The 22,022-nt window shown below is 48.7% G+C and overlaps 1 protein-coding gene across 1 annotated transcript; it reads right to left on the bottom strand.

The window, feature by feature from the left end:
* Positions 1 to 667: 667 nt before the first annotated feature.
* Positions 668 to 21,685, bottom strand: slo (calcium-activated potassium channel slo). The gene is made up of 28 exons (XM_018641059.1): positions 21,616 to 21,685; positions 19,744 to 20,141; positions 19,536 to 19,597; positions 14,744 to 14,840; positions 14,521 to 14,621; positions 14,255 to 14,417; positions 13,972 to 14,139; positions 13,450 to 13,541; positions 10,913 to 11,023; positions 10,553 to 10,658; positions 10,291 to 10,443; positions 10,043 to 10,185; positions 9,824 to 9,949; positions 9,530 to 9,685; positions 9,370 to 9,446; positions 6,699 to 6,764; positions 5,041 to 5,109; positions 3,492 to 3,651; positions 3,270 to 3,344; positions 2,868 to 2,989; positions 2,700 to 2,758; positions 2,527 to 2,596; positions 2,332 to 2,428; positions 2,073 to 2,232; positions 1,840 to 1,951; positions 1,475 to 1,738; positions 1,029 to 1,275; positions 668 to 914 (listed from the first exon to the last, which is right to left on the bottom strand). Exons 1-28 carry the CDS (start codon positions 21,683 to 21,685, stop codon positions 668 to 670), a joined length of 3,771 nt encoding a protein of 1,256 aa, XP_018496575.1.
* Between the last annotated feature and the right edge of the window lie 337 nt (positions 21,686 to 22,022).

Genomic DNA, 22,022 nt, shown 5'->3' with positions numbered 1-22,022 from the left:
CGTAATTTTCGAATCGTCTGTGTCGTGTCACGGCTTCCTTTCTTTCCTCATTCCAATTGATGTGTCCCTTCTGCATTATTGTGCGGCAGTTGGCCCTAGGCATTTGATACGCTGCGAGAAGCAGCCTACTGAGAGAGCCTTCTCCCCGATCATTCGGAGTCCCTCGCGGAATTCTCTTATCGAATTTCAATTTTGGGCTTTGTCGCATTCAAATTTAACATACGGCGACAGATCGTCGCGGAATCATCATCTGGAGTTTGTGCTCTCTACAGTAGTGGCCAGTGCGTTGCGAATTATGCTTCCCTTCTCGGAATGACGAGAAGCTAGAGTTACTTCGGATGTTTCTTTGGTCGCGGAGAAACTTAAGCGTACACCTTAGTCCCAACCTCTCGTCCGACTGAAACGCTTCATTTCCGATTCATTAGAATCGTCTCTATCGTCGCATTAGTTTCTTGCTGTGTGCGATCCGACGAATGTTATGAGCTCAATCCAGCGCAGAAAAATGTGAGCGCGCTCTCGACGAATTTCTATTCCACGTAGTGGCTTTGTTGTCTGTGTGTACTTCGTAGGCACTGGCGGTTTGGCTCGATCTAATCAACGAGAAACATCAAACACATTGTGCTTGCTCATTACATCTGAAGACGAGTATCAATCAATATCACAATGATTAGCAAAGTCCTGGTCCGAGAATATTGTTGTTCGGGGCGCTATTGACGGACGAGAGAATGTTGGGAACCAGAGGGTTATCTAAGATATCAATGCCACCTGCGTTGTTGACGTTGACCGATTGAATAGTTGAATTCGCGGGGCCCCGGTTAGGCTTGTACTCTAGGCCAGGGTCGAACTGCAGGAGAACGAACACCATGTCTGTGGGTAGTAGGAGAAACTCCGCCGGCGGGTTCGTGATCACATATCTGTGAATAAAGAACGAGACCGTAAATCTTTGACGGAGCCCGATTTCGCGATCGAGGGACATCGGTCAGATGCAGCTTCATCTGGGCCGGCGATGCAAGCTATGGGGATTTTACCTTTTGGTTGACCCTTCCCCGGAGTTACTCGTATCGCGGAATCGATACAATCCAATACACAGCATTCCGTAGCTGCGTAATGAGGCGACGAATAATTCGCCGTACTTTCCTCCTTCCCCAAACTGTGCCAGCGGTCCATCATACAAAGATATTTGGCCAACGCGACATCTGTCTCTATTCGACAGAGAATCAGGTGTTGAGTATCCGCCTCTTAGACCTGCACCCTCAGCAAGTATCAACTCCAGTTCTAGACGAGAGAGAGAAAGGGAGAAATTGATCCGCTTAGTGATCATTTGTGTCCATCACATGATGCGACAGACTCATGTGATTCGTACTCGCTTGCTCATCCTTGATATATATGAAAGGGGAGATATAATCCTCCCCTGCAGCAGACCCCGAACAGGAGACGAGCACGTGATGGGAAGAGAAGAGCGTAGCTGTCTTACCTGGAGTGGCTCCGCCTGTTATGAGGGAGCGAATGAGAGTGAGGGCGTTTGCATTGAAGTATGTCGTACTCATGAGTGAGTCGAGCACTGAGACGGCAAACGCCGTTCCGCACGCGAACGGTTGTGTAAGATAGAGCTCTGTATCCGGATCGTCGTCATCGTCTTGATCCAGGAATTGAACGTTGGTATCGTTGACGAGTTCGGTTATGAGAGGCACGTTTGCCCCATAAACGGAGCCTCTACGCTGCATGATGATCGGACTACCTGTAAAGCGGAAGGGTGCATTCAGAATGGATGCTTTTGCTTCAGGTCTTGTGCGGCGTCGTGCCGCTGAGTGAGTACATCGATACTCAATCGCAACTAACCCAGTGGGGAGCTGCTGTGTCCCGGCGCCATCGTCGTCGAGTTGAGGCTGAGGACTCCTATTGTGTCGTCGAAGGTCATGGCTTTGATATTTAGCGAGGCGAGGATGGCTTCCTGTAATTTTCAATCGGACGATCCATTGAAGGCGAATATCCAGGAGATCGTAGCGCCTCGATATCGCCTCGGATGGTTGAAAAAAATGATGGACCGAACATCATTGAATATTTTTTCATACCTTGTCGGCAAGCGTGGGGTCGTCACTACTGGGAATCTTGGCGGATAAGATCACGCACATGTCGCAGAGGTTGATGTTGACGGCCCTGAGGTCGGCCCGCGAGAGGGGTGACCCGTTTAGCACTGAAATCTTAGGCAGATTCTGCAACATTTTCCACTCCCTGTGAAAAGAAGCTTGCTTTCAGTCGCCGTCGGAGAGCTCGGCCAGACCTCATTGTACGGGAAATCGCACGGCGCGATCGAAAATTCCGGAAAATAACCTTCTTAGGTAGTCCACGTTCCCTACGATGACCACATGCTTCAGTTCATGGTAATGAAAATTGGACGCGCGCAGCGGCATCACGAGATTCCTTAGTCCTGCGGGAGAATATACATCAAGCGAGCTATGATTGTGACACCAAACTCCAAGAGATCGATGGGGATTTTCTTTGAAATCGATCGCGACCCATCCTTACCTATAAGAGGTGAATCGGCGTCGGCGAAGAGACAAACCACGACATGCCCGTTGAGCACCGTCATCGCCGCCTGGAATCGATGAACCAGGATGAGATGGTGCCCCGAGCGAAACAAAGTAGGTATAGCTCAAGGGTACCCATCAGCTTGTCGTATGAAAAACCACGATTCTCACCTGGTTTCTGTCGAGTATGCAGTCTTCGATCGGTCGCGCAGAGCACCAATGGAACATGCCTGAGAGAGGAAGACGACGAGATTTGAGGTCGAGCTCGCAGAAAAGCTTCGTATTTCGAAAAAAATATGTTCTCAAATAATCAATCGACAAATCTGGAAAGACGATCACCTGTGCTGTCGTATTTCATTTCGGTTTTCTCAAAATCCTTTGCCTGGTCGTCAGATAAACCGACCGGGAAGGGTTTTTCGTTTCCACTCGATGGAGCTCCGCTCGGTGGGCGGTTAGTTGGCCTATGAAAGTCGGAATATTAAATGAGGTTCCATCGATGAGGTTTCCCTCAGAATTCGCGGAACTCGGAGGTTTGGAGGAAGGAACTACGAAAGAAGAACCAGCTCTCGGATCTCTTTTCCTGCATCTGCGAGACCAAGATTGAAGGTTCCATGGAGAAAAGAATAGTGTGCCGTTCCCGAAAGATGGAAAGGCTCAGATGTGAGCAGCTCGGAAAGGGGTGCTACGAAAGCGTGAATAGGCTCATCGGGAGAAGGTTTGATTCGAAGCAAGATTGCATACATGAGCTTCTTGACTTCGTAAGCCAAGTGCAGACCGGCGAACATGTCGTTAGAGTTATTCCTCCCACCGTCAGAACTGGAAAGACACACAAAGATATAGGACAGGGTGGTTAGCGAATGGAGGCTGCCGATGCCGTCAGGAAACTGTAAGTGAGGGTCGTTCGTGCACGAAAGGTGATTGGGTCGTTCGTAGAAGAGGGACAAGAGAGACTTTCGAACATACCCGTAATTTGGCGGAGATAGCAAAGCTTGATTATTTGCTTGTTGTTCCTTGATGCTCGCGGCGGCCGAGACTAATTTGTTTGATGACTTTGGCGGCTTTGACTGAGGTGGTGTTGGCAGTCTCCCTGACTCATTATTATTGAGCAGCTGAGGTTGGGAAGCTGTGGGCATCGTATCCAAAATTCATTAGAGAACCTATCGACATTGTTCCCGCACAAAGCAAAATCCACACAACGACTGCTACACCATTTTCTACGCCCCTCGATCTGCGAGGATCCCTTCCGGTTTCGTTCGTTCCGCATCCAGAAAAAATCGATTCCATATCGACTCCATGACGGTGATTAGGGAAATATTGCGCGTAACGCTGAGGCGATCCGATTGAACTGATTCAGACGGAAAGGATCCCTGCGACCGAGTGGGCGGGCGATATCGTGAGAGGAAGCAACGCCTCGACATTGGGGATGGGATTTCAACTTCACAGCTCCCTTACCCACGATTCATCCAGCTACTGTTTCCTTCAGATTTTAACTACGCGAGAGAAGATATATGAATTGGCAACAAACAACGCGTCGCGGTAGCAATCTCAATACCGATTCACTCGCAATCTGAGGTTGCGACCGCTTCAGGCGACTGCGGCCAATTATATATCTTGGACTCGTGTTCATTACCTACGTCCAGACAATGGTCACATTCTCAGGCAGTTGCAACGACAACGAACCAAATCAAAAATGTAGACACACAGAGTTATGGATGGTAAACTATCATCCAACACTTCCGGCTTAGCATCCATAAATTTGCACATGTGACGGACATCAGCAAAGTACGGACACCGAGAACAGGAATTCCATGGGGGACCAGATGAGGGACGAGGTTTCCTAATTCTCAGAGTCCATTCTCCTGATACATTCAGACCGTGGGGCACCGTGTAGATTCGTAGATCGAGACTCCTCACAGGCGCTGACTTTCATTCCATCAACAGCCTCGGGAAGCACCCTTTCGATCCTCCACTTCTGTCCCGTCGTTTCTCGGGTCTGTTTGATCAACGATTGTGGATTCCGACACCGATTGTTCTCGAATATTCTCAGGAATGGTGTCACGCTCGTAGTTAAGGCATCAAGTTTTCTCTTGCTGGCGACACCTTGAGGGCTTAGTCGGGATTGAATGTTTTTGATCTCTATGTAAACGAGTTCTTGCGAATAGGCAAGCTCTTGAAGCATACATAGCCTGGCGCTGCTGAGTGCAGCCCAAGATTTGGTTCTCGACAACCGACTGGGCCCAGTGTCCGCGGACGGAGGAGGCGAGGTCATAGGTAGATCGCTCGCCGACCGGAAGTTTTCGTGATATGGCTTTCGGCAAAAATACTCTCTGGGAGATGAGCGGTTCCCGCGCCCGTTAGTGGAGGATGGAACTTTCGCGTATCATGCATATTCTTTTTACTCCTCCAGGGGGATGGAATGCGACAGATGTGGGTGAGGCATCGATACAAATCGGGTAGCGAAAATTGTGTAGAGAAAGTCAATGTGTCCAATTCGAGCCGGAAAACTGACTACCTCTGAGCTTGACCCGTTTGGGAACGTCTGGTGGCGTGAATGTAGGGGCGATCACCCCGGCGGTTTCATCTGCAACGATCATACAACAACGTCTAAAAAAGTTTCCGTACTAATCCAATTAACATGGTTCGACATGTCATATCTCACAGCAGCAGCGTTCCTGACAAGCATGCGTGAGGAAACTCGCCATGCAAGGCAGCACTTCACAACCCGTTGTTTATCGAGTCGAGAGAAGCCGGAACCGTGGACTGGATCTTTTTTTCGCCAGGTGGGAGAAGTTCTCTGGGGGGGTGTATTCCGAAGATGCAGGAATGGGGATTGTGGTCTTGGGACACAGGACCGGAACATCTTCTCAAGCAATAGAGGTGAGCAGCAGCGTCTGAGACAAAGCATCAGCAGCGGCGGCAAAAACAGCCGGCGAAGCGTTAGCGGGAAGAAGTTCACGATACCTAGTTGAGCAGCATGGCTCAAACACTCCTTCAAAGATTTGAAGTCTATGGCACGTTATTTGCCAAAGATATGTTTTTTTTTCCGCAATCTCAGAGGGAACAGGAGACGCGAGTTTCGATGAAACCGAGATGCTTTCCTCGCAGAAGATTGCGCATCGATTGGGAGGTTCAAGAGCATCGATCTGGGACGCAAGTAGAGGAGGCAAGGCGGGGCAATCAGTTGTTCTCACACGCTTTCACTCTCGCTTCCCGAAACATACGGAAAACAACGCACTGTGAGCCGCGTCAGACCGGTCGGGATCACGGCTCCGCGAGCTATGCGTAGATATTTACACTCTTTTTGTCTAGGGAATACGAACAGGCTCAGTCGATCTGTCATTTCATGGAATACCAAATCTCTCTCAGGATGTGACTCTGTTCCTGGAAGATCGATGTCGCTATCCGCCTCAAATCTACATACAAAATTTGGAACCTCTCTAAAAATGTTCCGAAACTCCCGAAATTAAACATCGAGGTGTTGACCGATATTTATGAGTTTTCGGAGGAATGGTTGACATTCCTCCGACAACCATAAAGGGAATGATACCCAGAGATGCAATCGACCTAACTAAAACAGTGAACCCGAGTCGAATCGAGGATAAACAAGACAGACGACGTTCATTATCCAGTTCAACCGTTCAAGCAGTCAAACCCCATAGCCGGTGATGAAAAGAGTAATGAATGATGGATGATCGCCGCTTCTGCGCTCATCTAGGAGTAAATGGCATTCGATCATATGGCAACACCATTCGGGATCCATTCAAGAGCAGCGGGTATACATGAGTTCAAGACTATGATCATTTTTCCACGAGGAAAAAAGTCTCATAAATATGATCAACAACATACGACCGGAAATAATCACAGTATCGATCGATCAATGTACAATCACATACAGTCGACATGGGTCGACCTGGAGGCATCCATTCAATCTCATTCAAACAACATTCTTTTATTTCAAATAAAAGCTGAGTAAACACGAGATAGCTTGAATGGTGGGAGGACAGCTTTGAATCGGTGACTTCAGAGAGTTGTAGCGGTAGTAGCAATCATGGTGGTAGATACGGAATGACTTTTTTCAATATTCAATCAGGTTGGAACGATTCGAATCAAATCAAAAATTTCGGAATCGTAAAAGCATAATGGTAGAGGTTCTCTCTGGTAGAAACCTACTTGCTCGGCTCACGGCTTGGACCGCTCGAACGCCTTTCTTAAAGAGACCGACTCCGACGGCCGCGGCTGTGAAATGGGAGGAATGGAAGCAACGTAGAGTCTTCAATTTTTCTCGCTGTTCATGGTTACGATATTATCCCTCCGCGTGAATCCAATATTCTTTCCACCTAGTCTAGCTGTCCTGTACGAGTAGAAGCTTCGAAAAGAGGGAATGAACGACATCGGCTCTGTGCATAGATTGCGCTTGCCCAGCATCGAAGCGCTGTATGACCAGGCTCAGAAACCGGTAATTACTCTTCCGCTCGCGCATTATGCGTGAGTTCGTCTCTGAGAAATCAATTTTCATCGAATAACATTGAATTATTCCTCAATGCTTACGCCGCCTCGCTCCAGAATACGAAGTACTGCTGGAACTGCGGCGGATGGATTGAATGCAGAATCGCCAATACAGTAAAAGCTCGTTATAAGGACCCCCATTACAACGAATTTCTCGGTATAACGAACAAGAAATTCCTCCTGCTTTGGCCAGCTCGCCGTGGGGATAGTGTTGAGCGGCATTCGTTACAGCGAAAACTCGTTACAACGAACCAGTTTCGTCGGTCCCTCCGTGTTCGTAGCAACGAGCTTTTACTGTAGTCATCCTTCTTCAAGGGCCGGGAATTTCGCAGATGGATCGGACGGTCATATTCTAATCGGACAAATAGCAACCGCAGAGGGATCCGCCGAATCCTGCGGCATCAGGCGACGCTCCTCACACAGTCCAGGGGAGCCGGGGGAGTCTTCGAAATTCCAGCGCGAATCCCGCGGCGGGAGCCGATCTGTAGTTATGCCTCAAGGTTTGGATCGAGAGGTTCACAGTCTCCAGACGAGGCTCGTTTTCTCGAAGAATGGCACGAATTCATGCCGTAAGCGCTTTCCATATCATATCGTATGTGTGTTTCATCGTGCGTCGATTCGAGACCGGTCCGGAATTTTCCTCGTATACGTGGAGCGGAGTCCGCAGCCTGCGGGGCCTTCGGCATCGATGTCTATGAGGTACACTAATAACTAATATCTTATAGCATACCATATACGGGTCAGATGATAGTCGCGGCAATTCTCTCCTGCGCCAGAATTCAAGGATTTCGACTACAGTCAGTGCCGCGACTCTCCCTCGTCTGATCAGAAACGAAGTCACGGCGGCACCACGCCACTTTATGGTGATAAATATTCGCGCTGAATAGCCGGAAAGCTCAATAATATTCTGAATTTGAATTTCATTATTCTTCATAAGCACACATATAGAGTAGGCTGTTAGAAATGCCGATCGTGACACCACGCAGTATCTGAGAAAAAAGAAATCTCTGCGGGACGTGAATTCCTGGTCAGAAGTCGCAAATTTTCTACGGTTGTGGATACCGCGGGGGGGTACTCGGTTTGTCTGATAGCCTGCCGGCCCCACGTGATGATATACACCACCACACACACGGGACCAAAACCCATAGGACGAGAGGGAATTCTCCAGATTGAGGCGAGAATGAAGAAGATTCGAGAGATGACTTCGACCTATACCACATATACGTACCTACATATTTATATATTTAAGGGTTTATTCCGCGTAGGCGCTCTCTCAGACTCACGCACTCGTCTACGGGCAAATTTAGAATGCTTCCTTTCACAGTCAGCCAATCTTCCATTCCATAAGGATAGTACGAAGCCAAACAAGAAGCGTGTTATTCGGCTTTGCGTGAGTGTTTGCTTTAAGATGCTGCGAAGATTGCTGTCGCCGCGAACGGTCCCCACGGGGAGGAACGCGAGAGGAGCTACCTCGAACGGAGGTCTCAAAGCATGAGAGAATACTTTTAGCCGACACGGAATGGAATTCACTTCTCGCGACGTCGATGTCTTCCGCAGCGGACGATCTGACAATTTCGTCGGGGATCCCGAGGACCCTCTGAATTGTATGTAACCATAGATTGGATAATAAATTAAACTAATTGCAAGAGGGGATAGGGAGGAGAGGAAATGAGTCATGGAGCAATATGAAAAATAGAAGCCCAGGGCGGCAGATAGAAGCTTGTCTAAGGCTTAGGCAGTGAGAATCTAGACTATTATTTTGCGGATGACTGACACCATCTCGTCGAAGCTTAAAAATTGTGGTGAATGCGCTCGAAGGGACTATATCGGTGTTAAGCTATCCTGTCGACCGTTTCGTGGATATACTGTTCACTGCCATCAGAGCCCCGATCTCCGTTTGCGAATAGTATTGACGCTGCTCAAAAACTCTGGCTCCCAACCGGGCCTCGGGACCGAGTTCGCAGCGGATGCGTCATCAGGTTGATGAACTCGGGTAGATCAGTCCCGAGAGGATAGTTAAGAATACGCTGGCTTCGATCAGGGATTCCGAGCATTACCACCACATGAATTGATCTAATATATTGTCTCGAGTGAAGTGCAACGCCGCTCCATCGGTGAGTTGAGCGTTCGGCTGTGCATTTAGTAATCGCTAGGAGTTTTCCACACCCCTCTTTTGAAACAAGTTTGGAGAGTTTTGAGAGTCGCAATCGAGTTAGCAAGGGGTGAGAAGCAGGCACAACGATAGCTTGCACCACCACACAGACAGTCATTGTTACTTTGGCCTGTGATTGGCAGATTTAAACGATTACTGCCTAAGGGTAAGTAGGTTACTCACGATTTTTGCATTTACACTTCTTGATCAACTTTTCGTCCTTGATGTCTTCGTGACAGTGTTTACAGTAGAACCACGCCCTGAAACAGAACGAAAACAGTCGAGGAAGGGCTCCCGAGACTCTCCGATCCGGAAACACGAGCATACATCAATAACAACTCACCGCTTAACTTCATCGGCAGATTGTGCGATGAAGAAGCCCTGGGTGTTCATGGTTATCTTCACTTTCTTCTTGGGGTTTATGTTGATCTTCGACTCAGAGTCGTCTGAAGTCACCTCAATAGCCAAGAGGAGCAGTTTCAACTTGACGAAACATAATCTGCCGAAAGGAAACAAAGTCTCATGAGGTCACCATGATCCGAACTCATTCGCTATCCGAGTTGCCTATGACGTCACAATTCACTGTTCTCCTCTGATCTGGTTCTGCCTCTACATCATGTGGATTCGGAGCACTCACTCAGCGGCTTGCGGGAATGTCATTCCTGTGAAAGATGCTGCTAGGCTTTCTGTATACATCTCCATACCCGTTCCACAGAGATAGTCATTTTGCCAGGCCGGCATGTCCGGCGACGTTTTGTAAGACCTGAAAACCAATGGATGATGTCAGCCTGAGCGATTTGCATGGAAGTCCCGCGTTCCACCGCCGGCAAAGTCGATTAGCTGGTGCTCATTTTACCTCATAGCAAACAAATTTGCCATCATCGTGGAAAAACCAGGCGCAAGACACGACTGAGCAATGAAGCCCAGTTTCAATTCAGATACGCAAATCACATCATCTCCTCGTTTCCAGTTCCAACTGGGGATGTTCAGCAGGTACGCCTGGAGAAATCGGTAGGACATCGGTGAAATATTGCTTCCCTCGAACGTTCCGAGTTTGAACACCCGATATATTCTCGGCTACTCAGAGCTCGATCATGAACTCACTTTGTTGTGATATTGCATGAGTTGTATTATGACTCTAATATCATCGGAATAATTTTTGATCGAAATCACTCTCATTATATTAGCCGCATCCTCGGCGTCGGGGTCCTGGCAGTACTTGTTTGCCAGCACCAAACATGCATCTGCCTCGTGGACCTTGAGAGGAAAAAAAATAGGTTTGAATAAGAGAAAGAGTCCGACATCTATCCTCTGGAGCATGACGAGGTCCGATTCCTCAGACTGGTGCAACGCGGTACTCACGCACCTTTACCCGTTGTAGGTCGAGTGGATTCATAACGCTGCCTTGAAAAAATTCGACGGTCGTAAAGTGCCTTTTTATAAGGCCTTCGAGTTCTAGATCTGGGGGTTTTCTGAAAAATTAATGAGACATTCATGAAGCTCTCTTCACCCGAAATTCGGTCCCTCTTCGGGATGAGCTCCGGTATTCAATACTGAGGGAAGATTTGGTTCTCCAAAAGCCAAAGGTACTGCGTCCTAAAGATGGACGCTTCCAGGCAAGGAATGGCAAACTATTGCTCATGCTTATCATCGGAGTTGGAGGAATATATCGAATCAAATGAATGAGGTTGTCTTAGCCGGACTATTTACAATTCGAAGTTCTTACCGATGCAAAAAGACGACTTCAACATCGACATCTTCTCTGTCTTCGTGTAGAAAATCTTTTAGGAAATGTGATACTGACTCGTATGTTATGTGACCGCAGACAACTATGTGTCTGTCGTTGCCAGAAGTCAGTTTTCAAGAACCATTGCAGGATTTCATCCGCGTGTAGGCGTTCGTGGATTGCATGGGTCAATCGAGCGTGGAGCAGGAATACGATGTCGGAAGGGAAAGATCATGTTAGTAAGTCAGACGGAAGATTTCGTCGTTCGGATATCGGGGGTGACGTGGCGTTAACATCGACCATCGGAACATCAGCGACTACAACGACAAAGAGAATGACGGCAGCACTAACATGGAAAGAGAAACCAACCACAGCTACAACAACCACAACGACAGCAACACCATCATCAACATGGACATCATCTTGACAAATAGCAAGGACAGCATGAGCAATGACATCGAGAAAAGATGGGCTCGATGACGATTTGCGTTTTAAGTGCCGACAGTTCCTGCCGTAGACATCATTTCACTAATGGTCGGAGAGAGAAAGGTGCACTCCTTGATCCGTTTAGTTCCGCTGGCCAGCAATCTCAAGCGTTTTCAAATCAGTTTGCGACAAAGCCACCCGACAATGAAAGCATGTGCCATTCTTCTGAGGACTTCAGCGTTGAGCTTTTGCGACTGCGCACCGTAACAAATGCCGTAAACCATCCCCCACCAGTGCGGTAATCACGATACTGTTCATGAATCTTAGTTTGGATCGATCGGAGTATAGATGGACAGAGAATCGAAGAGGCGCTGCACGGAAGTTTCTGCTCAAGAAAAATGCAGCTTCTCCAGATTCGGTGATCGAATTCGAGCAGGTTCGAGTCAAATGATCCACTCGGATGTGCTCAATTAATTTGTGATCTTGACGAAAGGGAGCGAACGGCTCCAACTCTGACCCGTACCGCGATTCGAGTCTAGTTTGCGGGCTCAGCGTGATCAGATTGCGGAGTTACCCCTCGTGGCTCAAACCCTCTAGAGTTAAGGCGCGCTTCCAGAAAATCTTTCCACGGCCGTGTTCTAGCACTTTGATCGGGAGTTCAGACTCTCTTCCTCGAAACAATTTTTAGAGAAAAACAAGACTTCGTTGCTTGCCTACCTCCGTCCTCTTTCAGATTTGAATGTTCCACCGTACTTGGGACGAGATCCAATTAGATCTATGATTTCTGGGATGCAACCGGCAAACACGGCCTAGAAAAAGTAAATTGTAGAGGAGCGTAAACGTTTGCCGTTACCTTCACCCTGAAATCGTCCGTTTCGGAGACTCCAAGCTTGATAGATACAGGCTTGGACAGGGAGATTCAGATGTTCACCAGAGGTAAGAACGAAAGTTCCGAGCTCTCACAATAGCTACGCTGGTATGATATCGATACTGTATACCTAAATATTCGAAGCAGTTTTTCAATTGAGAGTTTCGTCCATTGGCGGTTGAGGAACTCTCCGATCGAACGCCACCCCATGAGATGGGTTCTCGAACTTCCCCACGAAGTGATCTTCGAGAAATCGCGATTCAAGATTCGGTGATTCAACTCGTCGATGAGTTCAGAAGTAGACCAACTAGTGTTTGAGAACAAGGGAATAGAAAAGCGCAGAGGTTCATAGAGCGATTCTCTCTTTGTACAACGTGATTGTGCGAACATCTCAAAACCACTCAGGAAATCGGCCAGTCGATGAATCCATCTCATTAGAAATTCTCTCGGGGCCATGAAGCCGATAAAATCAATCGTGTTCGGTAGGATCGTCGGGTCGGCGTCACATCGACCAGCGCCGCATCAGTAGGTTTATGACCTCTCTGCTCATCATCCCAGAAATATCTGTACCGATGGAATTAACTCAGCCGCAGTAGCAAAACTTAACCCATTCTAAAATGCCCTCTAGAGAGCTCAATCATTCTGAGCTAGAGAAACCGAGATAGCGGAGTCTATAGTAAGTTCGTGTCGTAGAGATCCTGCCTGTGTGATGATGCGGTTGATCGCGAGGCTCAGGCTTCTTTCGACAGCAGGAGCTTGACAAAGCATATCGCACTTTTGATGCATAACAATGCTAGTTGCTTTATATCTCACGGAAGACATGGAGGAGTAGGTTTATTCCGGAAGCTTGAACATTGCAAGTTGAGACAGCTACACTTCCATCACCACAACATTGGCCACGCTTGCTCGGGAAGCTCAATCAGTGATCACACAATTCCAGCCAGACAAGATCAAAAAAATGTCCACCCCGAGGCTTGAGAGCTCTGTCTGAGTTAAGCTGCTTGACTCTCGATCGATACGCCTCTTCCGATCCTGATGGAAGTGAGGTAGCAGTCAACGAAGAGAAAAGAAATCAGATGAGGATGACGATTCGGAGCATCGTCGGGCTTCCGACTCCGAAGACCTTCGATTCAGGTAAAGATAGTAGGTCCTGCCCTACTATGCTAAAGGACAGCCCCAAGCCTCGGAGTAGATGTTCGAAATGCACCGTGTGTTATCCATTCACGACCTGTCATCCGAATACCTTTTCCCCCGCTCTCGGAGAAATTCGCCGGAGTATTTGGCGCGACTACCGAGCAACTCAATGATTTCGGGGATACAGCTCGCAAAGACGGCCTAAAAGATACAGCGCCAGACAAAGTTTCCATTAATCATCCGCCACGATGGCCACCTCTCCGGTGGATGGTCCTAACTGGCTCGGTTTTCGGTGATTCAACAACACCTTTATAAATTCGCCGCGAACCACAATTCGAGGCTATAGATATTGCTAGAATTCCTCGATGACAAGTCATGCCTGGGAGCTTCGGCAAACTTCTCGTAAGAGCAATGTCAAGGAGGTTCCTCGTCATAAGAGCTTCGAGTATCTGCGTCCCTTTGACCGGTTCGCTTCCCGGAAGTACACGAATACTCGTCGTGTCACGAAGGGGGAGCTTCGAGCTCAGGAGGATTAGACTTCTTTATGATGCGTCGGAATCAAAATATTTGGATATCAGAATATATGACGATCACGGTGTAGGGAAAATAGTTTGTTTACACTAGCACTTACCAGACCAACAAGGATGAAAAGTACGATAAAGGCTCTCCCGAGGGTGGTCTGGCAGTACAGATCTCCGTAACCGACTGTCGACATGGTCACAATGAGGAAATACACGCATTCCCAATATGTAAGCTTGTTCGGGTTTTTGAAGTCGAGGGGATCGCCTGAGTTTTCAAGCTGCAAGTGAAATCCGTAACGATGAGAGGCACGGTTTGTGATCACTTTCAAGGAATAGCTCATGATTCACGACTCGCTCATTTCTGGTTGGAACTCCCACTTCGCTGATACTTACCAAATGTATTATACCTGCTGCGGTTAACCACACAGATATCACTATCGATACAAGCTGAGCGAGTCGGATCGAAGAGCTCGTTTTCAGAACATTGAGATACTGGAGAATGTCTGGTACAGACATGAGGCGCAGTGCGCGCAGGAAACGGAGCCCGATCCACGTCCTATGGTGAGAATAGTTTTTTTTTCTACAACGATCGAATCGAATTGCATATCGACTCAACAACAGGCGTGCAATCTAAGACTATCGTGGCAAAGGCTACGAACCGGTCCAAATAGATGGATACAAAAGACGGCGGGATCGTAAAGTAGTCAACAAATGAATACAGCTCCAACATGAACCACAGCTTATCACTCGCTGCGATGAACTGCAAAGATGAAATATCGTGGTGTTGAGGGTGGCTTATCATTCGGTCTCAACCGTTGGTCGTCTCGTGAATGATGATGCTAAGCTGGGCTTCCCTAAGAGATACGTCTTCGATCTGCTTACCCTTATGAAAAAATAAACCATAAAAAATATATTGAGAGCTAGATCTATTTGTTGTGTCGTGTTCTCCGCCCACGGCTGGCATTTCTCAACACCATCGCTGAAAAGAAAGGCATCACGATTATTTACATTCAAACATAAATACTCTTATAGGTGCCGATACAACGGCCTCTCGCCCTTCTCGGAGGGAGTAATCTCGATTCGCATTACTTCTCGCTCTTGAATGAGCTTTAGACTCACTCTTCGCTATTTATCGCAGAGGATTAAGGTTCAGTCGAAACAAGCGCGGACCGGGGTGGAAGAATTCATGAAAGGAAACAAATTATGTTAGAATTCCTGGGAAGACTCCTTGTAGCAACTCAATCGGTGACTGGGGGAACGCCAGGGCACCGACAGGCACAATAGCTGACCGCTATGGCGTCTCAAGGCTCGAGAGATTAGATACGACGGTGAAGTGTGTGTCGACGAGGTGGTCCATGGAGAGAATATTGAGGACTCATCACTCGACGATGTTCGTAGAACCGATGAATCTCGTAAACTCCAGAGAGAATCTGACAGCGGTCAACTTCGCGAAGAATGTATCGAAAAACAATGGAACCCCGTTTCTGCGTTTGATTATCAGTGGCGTGTCCAACGAGTTAGCGGCTTTCTCGACGTTGCAAATCTGCTCTCTGCTTGAACTCATGAAGTAGACGAATTCGTCGGGATCGTCTGTCTTCCACGCAAGCTCGGAGTAGAGTCTACTCTCGGATGATCGGTGATCATCGAGTCATTATCGAATCTGGAGGTGCGGAAACCCCGCTGAATGGATAGTTCGGTCGGAGAGCGCCATAAGTCTCCAATTCTATCATTCATCCATGCATAACGGACCTCAGAGGAGCAGCGGGACCTGGTCCTCTACATATAAGCGATGTAGGTAAGTAACGGGATTAACACTTCCCGGCGATCGATCATCTAACCAGTATTAAAGAATGCGGAACTCCAGTACGGATACGAGCCGCGAGATCGCCTCGGCGTCCACGCTCCTCGCCGTACTTTGGGTCCTTAGGATAGGACGCCGCTCAAGTAAACCACGCAGCCTCCATCCCGCGAGAGTGATCGATCAATGGACGCTCTCCTTCAGTCAAAAGTGGCACTTCGCACCGACGCTGCAGGTTTTCTGTAAAGGCTAGCTCTGAGGCGAGAGGCGCATGTTGCATTGATGAAATGCATTAACTCTTTCCCACAACAATCGCGTTGTCGTACAAGTTAATCATCACCTGGTGTTATCCTCGTTTATATTGAATAACGGGACCCATAAAACCATGGTGACCGAGAAGCTTCTGCGAACCTGCACAGCGTGTCCAAGCGTAGTCAAATTTCCGACGAAGGATCTATCTCTCGGACCGTAGTCGATATTTGACTACCCCACGAGATACCACTAGCCCGCGCTAATTCTCCGAAGCGTTTGCATCCGCCGACATAATTGCTTAGCGATTAGAGATTGAGTGATCTCGGGAGTCATGAATCGGCGGCGATCCGTGATCGCCTTCCAAGTCGAGAAAGTTCCGAGGTGTACTCGAGAAGAATGAACATTGCAAAATCGATTCGCATCGAGTCGATGGCCGAACTTGGCCACCCGACGTCGCGAGGGGACCGCCCGGACGCGCGGCTAAGGAGTCATTTGGAGCGGGTTCTCGATGGATGCAGTGTCTGGCTCATTGGATTCGTTGAAGGAATAGGTGAGACGCCTCGAGGATGAAGGAAGGGGGCGGTGGGAGGGCCGGGAACGGGGGACTTTTCACAAAAACTTACTGGCTTTTATCTTGCTCTTGGTTGCTACTCCGCGGGCGTGGTGAGAAAAATGAACTTCCGTTAGATTCTATTAGGTGGCAGGCAATCAACGGAACAGGAGTGAAGACTACGCTCCACTCAAGAACGATTGTGTTAGGTCAGAACAGAGAAAGAGACGAGTGATACGCTCAGGAATTCGGAAGGAAGAGGAAAAGGAATAGAGCGAGTCGGATTCGCCAGAATGCTTCCTCGGAGACGGAATCATTGATGTCTCTATCTCCGTTATATTCCGCCTCTTCGTAAAAGAACCGAAAAGAACTTTAATATCCTTTCGTCCGAATAGAGCCTGTGAAGAACTTACTGTATCTCTCGTTCGTATTGAGAGGGATCATGAAGGCCTCCGCTGCAGAGTTAAGAGTTCCAAGTCCGGTTATCGGTCTAGTTCTGTGGCCGCTCATTCTAGATTCGCGTCGATAGCCGCATGCAACCCTGTGCGCAATCTACAAACATGCTCATGCAACATTGTGTGGCGGTTCATCGGTACCCCTCATTCCGGGAAGCTCTCTAGCAAGTGTCGGAGTCTCATCGTCGAGAGCTTCTCCTGGACTGCGTCAGCGCATCGGTCACGGTACACACATGCCCGCGCGGAGCTCTGCGATTCTGTTTCCCGGATCCATGGTTTCGGAACATCGGGAATTTTATACATTCACGATAAGGAAACCGGCAGAGCATCCAAGCGTATCGTACGGGGTGTCACTGCGCAAATATATATTATTCACGCTCGACTCTCGAGTGCTATTCCAACCTGAAGCTATTGCTAGAATAATCAGGCAGTCAGTTCCATTGTTTTCTGAGAGTGCTCAACTGGGGATAAAATTCAGCAACAAGCTGACTCCTGTAATGCTGATAATAGGTCCGTCCATCGGTGTTGTCGCAGAGTCCAGATGCGTGTTCGTGCGAGTTCATGTGTGTCATCGATTGAACAATAGATCGATGCCACCAGCGAGGTGAAGTCACCCCAGGAACTGGTCAACGACAGAGAGTAGCTGCTCGGTCTCTGCGCCGAATTTCCCGTATCGAGTCCACGCTCTGGACTAGACCCTGGTAGATATTCCTATATTCCGGAGGGGACTTTGAGGATCCCGCTCCCATTGTTGGAATCTGGCCTTTGAATAGCTTTTTCTGCCTGAATTTGTTAAATCTTCAATTCATCCGTGGAGTTCGAGCGGGGTATACGGAGTCAATGTAGAAATGCAATCGCATAATTGACGAGCGGCTACCACATCAGGAACTATCACGGTTGTGATGAGCTATAGCATGACAGATGAAACAACATTAGCAACAGTGATCGTAGGATCAGGGCTCCGGAGAAGGAGAAGGAACCCGATAAATTAATTAAATCGTCGAGAGGGAGCAGACCTTAACGGCGAGGGAAGGGGGTGGGGCGGACGCGCAATCACAGAATTGGATATCAGCAATGGTATATGTACATATATGAAAACATGACGCAACCATATGTGATCTCAGGGAAAACATAAATATCCACAGTCTCGAGCATGAACCTGAGGAAAACTGCGAAGCGTCGACAATGGTACTGGTGAATACAGTACGAGGCGGAATGTGGTCGCTCCGAGCGTCACTACGCTACGGGGATATACGGTGAGGAGGGAAAAGTGGTGTCATGGACAACGACAGCAACAATCACGATCAGTAACATCGACAACAATAGCCACAACAACAATCATGATGATTTTCATCAACATTGTCAGCAACAAGGAGGGAGTCGGCATCGACAACGACAAGGCCATTCACCGTCAAATGGGTTGGTTGGTTCATTACTTACTGATGCACCGGGTTGCTATGTCTGTGAGGGAAAGTGAAATGTCATGAATACGACTGAGTTCGTTAAGACTTAGCAACGCCGTCGGAGCAAAATAGGTTTTATAGCGATTGATCGGTCTCGTAGGGTCGATGATAATATCATTATCATGGTCCCATGATCATAGACGTAGGGAAGCGAGATTTTTCGACTAGTCTCGATGGTTTCTATTCCTGGTCGTACCCCCCCCGGAATCATCCACACGAAATTCCCGTGTGAAAACGAGCATCATTCGGCTTAAGAGATTGCTTCGATTTCCCATTCGCAAAACGACGTCCTATTTTGTCCTCCTCCGATGTACTTCGATATCAACTTAACAGGAACATTTTCGCAATATTCTAGTTTCGATCGAAACTGCTGTAGACCTCCTTTTACCCGCGCCAACCATTCTAATCTTAGAAACCCAAGGTGAGCCCTACTCACGTTTTACTTGCTCCGGTTCTGCAGTGGGCGCACGTGGAAGGGAGAAAGAAGATTAATATCCGACTCGGCAATCCATTACTCAAGCTGACGCCTCTCAGCAGTAAAATAATGACTGTTCGCATTGTTTTTGACTCTTCGGATCGATAAAGTCGAGGAAATGACCGCTCGCTTCAGATTCGCACCCTCGTCCGGAGTCCGGAGCTCTTTGTCCCTCGACATGGTAGGGTCCAGTCGGGCATGTACGAAGTATTGCGACCAATGTACAGGAGCGGATTTCGCACCCTCTCATCTGCTACTGATTTTCCACCGGAGGCCGACATTCATGCGAAATGAGCGCGAATACTTCAAGATTGCGAAATAAATATATGGGGTCCTCAGTCTCGCTCCCGTTAAGACTTTCGAGGGCATCTATTCTGACTCACTCGAGCGTGATCGATATCGTTCAACAATTAAGTGAGCTCTGTCGAGATCGGGTCAATTCCTCCTTGAAGTACCTACGATGACTCCTCGGGAAGCATTCGCCTCAAGAGTAAGGAAGGGACATCGAGCTCATAACCCTCACATCCGTCCCTCACGTGATCTGGACTCCGAAAAATTTTCATCGCAACGGACTTCTATAAGCCTCGATCCCAAAGAGTCTCACTCGATAGCGGAAATTAGAGCGCAACATTCCATCAAGGAAAATATCGTAAATGAACATCATGAGTGAATAGGACTGACCTTGAAGCATCGATAAAGTATATGATGAGTGATGCAATGCTCAGTAAAAAGACAAGGACAACCTGCGGAAACGAATTCCGGGTAAGTTGAAATTTCTATCCAGCCGTCCAGACCGACAACCATTGATCGATCATGATGAGAATTCCTTTGAGGGTATGACTGTTTAGCGGATGGACGGAGCTGATCCCGACCGGAATTCAGCACTCACCAGTATTCGACCCGTGGTCGTTTGTCCAGAGATCAGTCCTCCGGCCCAGTCTTTAGCCTCTGTCATCAACCCGATTTCGGTCCCGCCTTCCCCAGGCGCTTTTCTCTGAGCCCCTTGGTTTTGAACTCCAGGAGCCCCATCTGCTGCAGCTTGTGCTGCAGCTGCCGCAGCTTTGGCCTGTGCGGCTTTTCCTGCGACAGCTTTCCGTTTCCGTGAGCAGCAAAGGAAGGCGAGTGCGCGCCATATCAGGATGATGAAGAGACCGGCCAGGAAGGTGAAGATGGAGGACAGTAAGAAACAATACCACTTGCGGGTTTTCAAGCACTCTTCTTGACTACTAATCGTCGTTGTCGTGTCGGTCAGATCTGTTGACAGAGCCGTTGTCAGGATTTCTTCTTCTGCCGACGACGACATTTCGTTTTGAGTCGATTCGATTAGTTCACTTGGTCGGTTGGTGGCTTGCTCGATTTGTACGCCTGAAGAATTCGAATATCCGGGATGATTACCATCCCATCCGACCGTACAATTGCGAGGCGTCGACGGCGGCGATGGCTGCTGCCTCCAAAATGGAGCCTATCTATTCAGTGCGGGACCGAGAATCGGACATTGATCGCCTCGGAGTCTACTCAAGCTGTCCGATACGATCCCGAAGCAGCGCCTAGAACCAACGCTCGTTTTGAGCCACTAGGACTCCTCAGCTAGCGTTCTAGAGGGCAAACGCTAGCTTGATTGACAACTGTCTCTCAACCGATAGCTTCTGCTTCCTCGCTCCAAGAAGGTACGTTTGTGTGCTTGTTCGTTCGCGAATCAATGCACGGGACAGCGGTTCGCTTTGCCGCCACAATTGGAGTTGTCTAGCTTGTTGAAAGTCGGTCGTCAAACACACGCGTGAAGAGCAAATAATGGAGTATGCTATCGGATATCCTCCATCGTCTTCGTCATCATCAACAAAATCGCCTCCATCGTCCGCAGCCCGCCCCCGCCGCGGTCTTCGACCCCGACCTCGGTCGAGTGGAACTGCAGTTTTTTGTTCTTCTTGGAATTTCCAGAAGCTCAGCTAATCAGCGGCGGCAACAACAACTCTGACAGCTGGACCGCTTCTCCCTCGGTGCGTGCGTCCGTTGGTTCGGGCGGATTCCTGACGGTACCGAGAGCCGTGTTCCCTTGCACTTCGCTGTTCGCGGATGAGTCGATCCTGAATCAGCACGGTCGCGGGCGGCTCATGGAGAATCGGTCGCCGATGATGAGGCTGTCGTTGTTGTTGCCGAGGTGATCGCCTATCGAAGCGGTTGTGGGTCGGAAAGTTTTTCTATCGGCGGAGTATCGAGAAGTACTTCCGGGAGTTTGGAAGAGCCTCTCCGTTAGGATCGAGTCGATTCGGAGGCTACTTGCCTCACAGAGCGGGAAACTTGTGAGACTGCGAGACGTCAAGTATTATGTCGTAGAGCAGGGAAGCAGTCGAGATTGATAATTTCTGATAAGTTTTCTCTCTGTCTGTTTCTAGTGCGTTTGTTTTTCAAGATCGACGAGGATCGAACGTGCGAGGCTGTCGGTCGTTGAGAGTTGTATCCACGCTCTGGCCGCCAAGCTTCCTCTTTTCTCTCGTCGAGTGTAGCGGGGGCAGAAACTTTGACTTGGTCAAATGCAGGACCCGTGGTTTCGACGGCAACGACGACGGCGGTTGCGGCGGAGATGGTAACAGCGCTGGATCCCGTAACGAAGAAGCGTCGTGCGATGTCTCAAGTTGGGTTGAACGTCGTCGGCGGGCTCGGAGCTTCGGGCAATACGAGCAAGACGATGCAGACGATATGAACGAGGAAGACAACGATAACGTTGATGAGACCGATGCGGACTGCAGGTAATGCTGCTGACGTGACGGTTCAACTTGTGTTAACTCTTCTTCTGTTTGCGGTGACGATGGTAGCGCACGTAATTGATGCATTGCGTCGCGCTCTCAAACGCTGCGGGTGCTGCTGCTGCTGCTGCTGATACTGCTGCGGTTGAACTCTCCCAGCCGACTGCAGTTGACTCGACCCTCCTATCTCGCCGTGAATCTTCTCGGAGAGTCCACTGCCAACTGTCTGAGTGACAGAGTAACCACCAGTGGTTGTAGCCTACTGCTATCGGTAACTCTCTCGTCCGCTCGTGGCCAGCTCTTAGTAACTGCAGTTCACTCACACTCACACTCGAAGCAGCACTGTGTGATTCCGAATAAAGCTGTTGCTGCTGCACTCACTGTGAAAGTTTTCAGCTATACGACGGATTTCGGAGACTAGCCG

Source organism: Galendromus occidentalis, unplaced genomic scaffold, assembly GCF_000255335.2.
Source record: "Galendromus occidentalis unplaced genomic scaffold, Mocc_1.1 scf7180000077522, whole genome shotgun sequence".
NCBI lineage: Eukaryota > Metazoa > Arthropoda > Arachnida > Mesostigmata > Phytoseiidae > Galendromus > Galendromus occidentalis.
This window is presented reverse-complemented; position numbering and strand designations above follow the sequence as displayed.